We start from the raw sequence: 4,915 nt of genomic DNA, 5'->3' as shown, positions 1-4,915 counted from the left end.
CCCGTCCACATTTACTCTTTTCTTTACAATAAGGCTTTCAACTAAGTCATGGTTGTACGGCAGTGAAGCATTAGTGTTGAACACTGATGTCATGCTGTCGATGATGATGATGATGATGATGTCGGCATAAGCTGACACTACAAACAGGCACCGCTTTTTAGGCCGAGAGGTATTGAACTTGTTGCGATGTTCGTGTGTCCCGTGTTCTGGGTCCGATCATTTCACAAAAATGTACTCTTGGAACAAAAACACTGGACGAAAACTTTGCCGTTGCTAGATTCCTCACATCTTGCACTATCCGACAAATCACCGCAGAAAAGTCCTTCTGTTACCCAATGTGCCGAATTTCCAGCAACAAGTTACTTGACCATTTTCAACGATGACTACTAATGGTTCTTTCAGGCTGACCGCATTAGTAATATTCCGGAAAAGCAAGAGCTTTTCCGCCAAGAATATTAATGATGTTCTCAATGAAACATCTCGGGTTATGGTGCAGTCCAACTGGCGATCAACGTTGAGACTGCAACCGGTGTAATGAAAGGGAGAAGGCCTTCGCTGCGGAGTTCGACCGCCGGCCGAACAGCCAGGAGGATATGAGGCGGTTCAAGACGGCCAGGATGGCGCCTGGATCTGACCCGACCTTGTTCTTCACCGGCTTGCATCAGTTGTTGGATCGCGCTTTGCCCGGGGCTGGACGCCGTGTCGCGCCAACANATCAGTTCGTCGAAGGTGTGCAGCCGGCGCCTGGTGCCCAGTTACGGTTGGCGCGAGCAACTGGCCAGCTGAGTGTGGAGAAGCTCTCCGCAGCGAAGACCTTCTCCCTTTCACCGGTAGGATCTTTCGACTCATGCTGTCGAAACATTTGTTGTTCCAATGTCATGGCGACAGCTTGTTGTTTGTCGTTGCGTCCGGGCTGCCCACTGAAAGCCGTCGATTGTTTGGTTGGCGAGCCCGGTTTCGTCCAATGTGGCCACTTGTCCGCACTCGATGGCAAGTCGCGTGATGTTTGTTCCAGCTGAGGTGGCTTCCCAGTGCTACGTCCTTAAGGCAAACCAATATGAAGCGCATTTTGGATCGTTGCACCTTTGCACGGTCAAACTGGTCAAGATGGCCCAAGTGGTTAGAGCGCAAATTTACTGACCGAAAGGTCCGCGGTTCGAACCCACCACCTGCCTCTTGGCTTCCCCTCTCTAGGTTTGGGCAACCTGGCAGTATCTCAGCCCTCGTGCTTTCTTCGAGTGGCATGGCAGCTAAGCACCGGAAGAGTGACACGGTCAAATCTGAGCGACAGAAGGATTGAGTACGTCTGTGCACATCAATTTGCCTGAGGGGTTAGCAATATCGGTGGCTCCCTATGCCATGGGACGTACAACATACGCAGAGCCGTGTGAACTGGATGACCGTAAAACTACGGATCTTATAAAAGTGCACAACGTCCGAGGTGCGTTCGGGTTTTTGCTAGTACTTGGACCCATCAAACACATCGTAATTAGTGGACATCGAAGCGGGAAAGCACTTGTTGATTCGAATTCCTTTCTGACCACATCTCGCTAATTAAATTGATCACATTGGGACAAAAGTTCATACGATAGTGAAGTGTATAAAAATCGATATTTTTTGGTCTTTAATCGCTGTGTTGTTTAAAATCCGGCGTTTTGTGATTGCATTTTATTTGTCATCGTCCAGGGCAGATCGCCTGCAGAGACACTACTACTTTACCGCACTCTCCGAAGCACCTTTGATCTTCTGAAGCCTCCACAGGAGGAGGTGGCATTATCAAATCAGAAAATGGAGTCTCACTATAGTCGCAAGAATCGTGCAAAGTGGCGACATTTTGACATCGGACGGAGCGTGTTAGTACAGGACTATCGTGGTAATCGCGTATCCTGGCGTCGAGTCAAAATCACTCGGCGAATCGGAAATGTCATCCACGATGTTCGCGTGGGTTCCCAAACGTGGGTTCGTCATGCAGGTCCGCAATAGTTCCTCCTTCAAATCGGTGAAGATCTCGAGATGGTGGTTCAAGCGCGGACATACGGACATGAAACTCCGTGGTTCGAACCCATCCCCGGTCTCTTGACTGCTCCCTTCTAGGCTCGGACAACCTGTTAAGTAGCATGGGCACCGAAAGGGTATTAGAGGTGAACAGCTATTGATTTATCTCCAATGGGATGTAGGTAACTTCGTGCGTGTAGCTGTTGTCATATGGGGCGATAAGTTCTCGAACAAGAAGACCACAGTGATGCCATTTACAGATTCATCCTTCACGTCGAACTAGGCCGATGTACCTTCGCGCGAGATTGCGCTGAACGATATCCACAATCTGCTGGGCTCTCCTTACCCGATGTAAACTCCATTTCATACAACCAGAGAGAGTAAGCATCCGCTTGCCCAACTGATTACCCCTGTTTCTTGAGTAAAGTGAAAACAACTGATTCGTCCAACTGAGAGATCACCTATAAAGACGAGGTGACAATGTTAGTTGCTAGGCTGGAAGATACTCAGTGCAGAAGAAATGAGGCCATCAGGCGTTTTTTTTCCGGGTTTGTTGCTTCCAAAAGACAGGTACATCATGCTTGGAAATGTTACCATAGCCTGTGTTCCGAGCGCGCTGAATCCACGCACTTTAACTCAACTTTACTTCGTGTCGAAAATCAGACTATTCGGTTGTCATGACAACTAATCAACGCACCTTGACAACCACATCAACCCTCTTCAAGGTGGGCAATCTCTTGGTCAATTGATCTCTGGCGCGCGAAAAAGATGTGTTGAAAATGTCGACTGGCCGGGTTGCAGGACAGCACGAAGCAGCGGACTCGCTTTGCCGATTTTTGTGCAAAAAAAACGAGTTTCCTAAAACGTTCTGACCTATCTGCTCCTGCCTAGGCTTGAGCGACCCGACATTATGTCAGCCATCGTGTTTCACACTGCTTTAGACAGATATTACTCGCACGCTCCATCAGTAGTATACACCATTGCAATGATCTGTGCCTTTTGTGACCCCGTCTTTTCACAGAACCGTTTCGCTTACTGATTCTTTTCTAGCTTCTCTACACTAAAGGGGGTTTGAAATTCTTAACTTGGACTTATTAACCCACATTCGCAGTTAGCCCCTTGAAACAAGATGCATTGTGTTGAATTCCTTGCGCAACCTGTTTCATTAGCCTCATGAGCCGACCGACGTAGATGTGGCGTAGCGATCAGTAATGACACGACGAGCACGTAGGCAGCTGAATTCTATGGTCGTTCTCAGTTAACAAAAGTGTGATATCTGAACCAGCTCAGAATTGCAACCGTGACACCAGTCTCACTCTTCTATTCCCGCGTATTGTACGAGTAGTGGAGGTCACATGAAGCTTCACGCCATCTTATCGTACCTAATTTGATGTGAAGTACGGGTCAATGAGAGCAGTTTAGTCTTCTTCAGAGGCTTCCCGATGACTTGAAGAGTTTACGTCACATTTGTCTGTGGAGAAACGTTGTGACAACAGTGCAAACCATCTGATCCCGTCCGTGCTTGAGAAGAGTTGAACCCAGATCAGGGCAGACGCTCCGCTTCAAGACCTCCTATCCAACCTTACCAGAACAATGTCATACTTCAATGTGCTATGTGGCGTGCATGAGGTGTGCTCCATGCTGTTCGACCTGGAAGCATATGAATGAGTAATTCACGAGATGGCTGAGTAGCTCGAGTGCGAATTTACTGACTGGAGGGTCCGTGGTTCGAACCCGACCTCTGCCCCCTCGACTTCCCATGTCTAGGCTTGGGCCACCTGGCAGTATATCAGCCCTCGTGTTTCCTTCGGGTGGCATGACAGTTAGTCCCTGAAAGAGTTCAACAGCTGAACGGATTCGTTTACCAGTGTTCCAAACCAAAGTTCTTCCTCTTGGGAGCCAAGACGATTGCTTCACAAACGATCACACAGATGAACAATTTTGGTTGGAAATATGTATAGTGTAGCGCGAAAGTAACACTCTCTCTCCCCTTGCATGTGCGGAGTTCGAACCCCGGCACGGCCGGAGATGTGCTAGTGTAGACTCACCAGAAGGATTGTGCCAGGAGGACGACTATTCAAACGAGACTGATGCATTCTACAAATCCCGAAAAACCGCCCACAACGCACAACTCAGTTACTCCCGTCAAACAAACAAACAAAAAAACAGTAGAATTCCTTTTGCGCAACTGAATGTTGTGTAAATCTTTTGTGCGTCGCGACTGCTACTGATGAACACGGATCATGTCTTCTGATCCGGTTGTTGCCGTTCAGGTCGCACTTGTTCGTGCTGCCATATGCCCTCAAAACAATTCTGGAGGTCATCTTTTGAGAAGAAATGGATTAACCGGACACACTGCTTCATTGCTCCGGTTTTCAGCGAACTAACACCCCCCCGCTAGTGACGCGACCTGAGAATTCGATTGGATTGCAAGGCTGGTTGTTCCATGTCGAGCCGATTTGTTGAGTCGACAAGATGACAGTGTGATAAGTCGGCGAGGAGATTTTGTTTGCCATGCTTAGAAACTGACCGATCGTGCAGACGCTGTCCACTCTTGTTCAGGAGCATCACCATCATGATCATCGACAGCGTGGGATCAGTGTTCAACACCGATGCTTCACTAGTGCTCGAGCATAATTTGTGAAGAATAGAGGAAAGGTGGACAGGGAAGAGACTTAGTGCTAGCCAGCTTACTACAATCATTACGACATGCCTACACCAACAAATACTGATTCAGGTAATCTGGATAGAAACTGACAACAAGAACGCCACTGACATCGGTTGGCAGCCATATCTTGTAGTGTCTCCAACCAGGCACAGTGAGGATCACGCGGTCCCCATCCTGGAAGGCCAGTAGCACCGACAGCACCCAAGCGTTTCGTCATCTCCTTCATACTCCTCTGCCAGGTCATCGGTTGGC

The 4,915-nt window shown here is 48.5% G+C and overlaps 2 protein-coding genes across 2 annotated transcripts in view; one reads left to right on the top strand and one right to left on the bottom strand.

The window, feature by feature from the left end:
* The window catches only part of T265_13311 (hypothetical protein), a gene marked incomplete at both ends in the record, with an annotated part of 38,839 nt that extends 38,009 nt beyond the window's left edge, over positions 1-830 (top strand). Inside the window, one exon of the mRNA XM_009168302.1 lies at positions 542-830. Within this exon, the coding sequence (XP_009166566.1) occupies positions 542-830 (289 nt within the window). The remainder of the gene's footprint in view (positions 1-541) is intronic.
* T265_03740 (hypothetical protein) overlaps positions 716-4,915 on the bottom strand; it is a gene marked incomplete at both ends in the record, with an annotated part of 4,828 nt that continues 628 nt past the window's right edge. The window contains 2 exons of the mRNA XM_009168287.1: positions 716-1,041; positions 3,705-3,825. Of these exons, the coding sequence (XP_009166551.1) occupies positions 716-1,041; positions 3,705-3,825 (447 nt within the window). The remainder of the gene's footprint in view (positions 1,042-3,704; positions 3,826-4,915) is intronic.

The sequence above is a fragment of the Opisthorchis viverrini genome, assembly GCF_000715545.1.
Source record: "Opisthorchis viverrini unplaced genomic scaffold opera_v5_54, whole genome shotgun sequence".
Classification (NCBI taxonomy): Eukaryota; Metazoa; Platyhelminthes; class Trematoda; order Opisthorchiida; family Opisthorchiidae; genus Opisthorchis; species Opisthorchis viverrini.
Note: the sequence above shows the minus strand (reverse complement) of the source record. Positions and strands in the feature narration are given on the sequence as shown.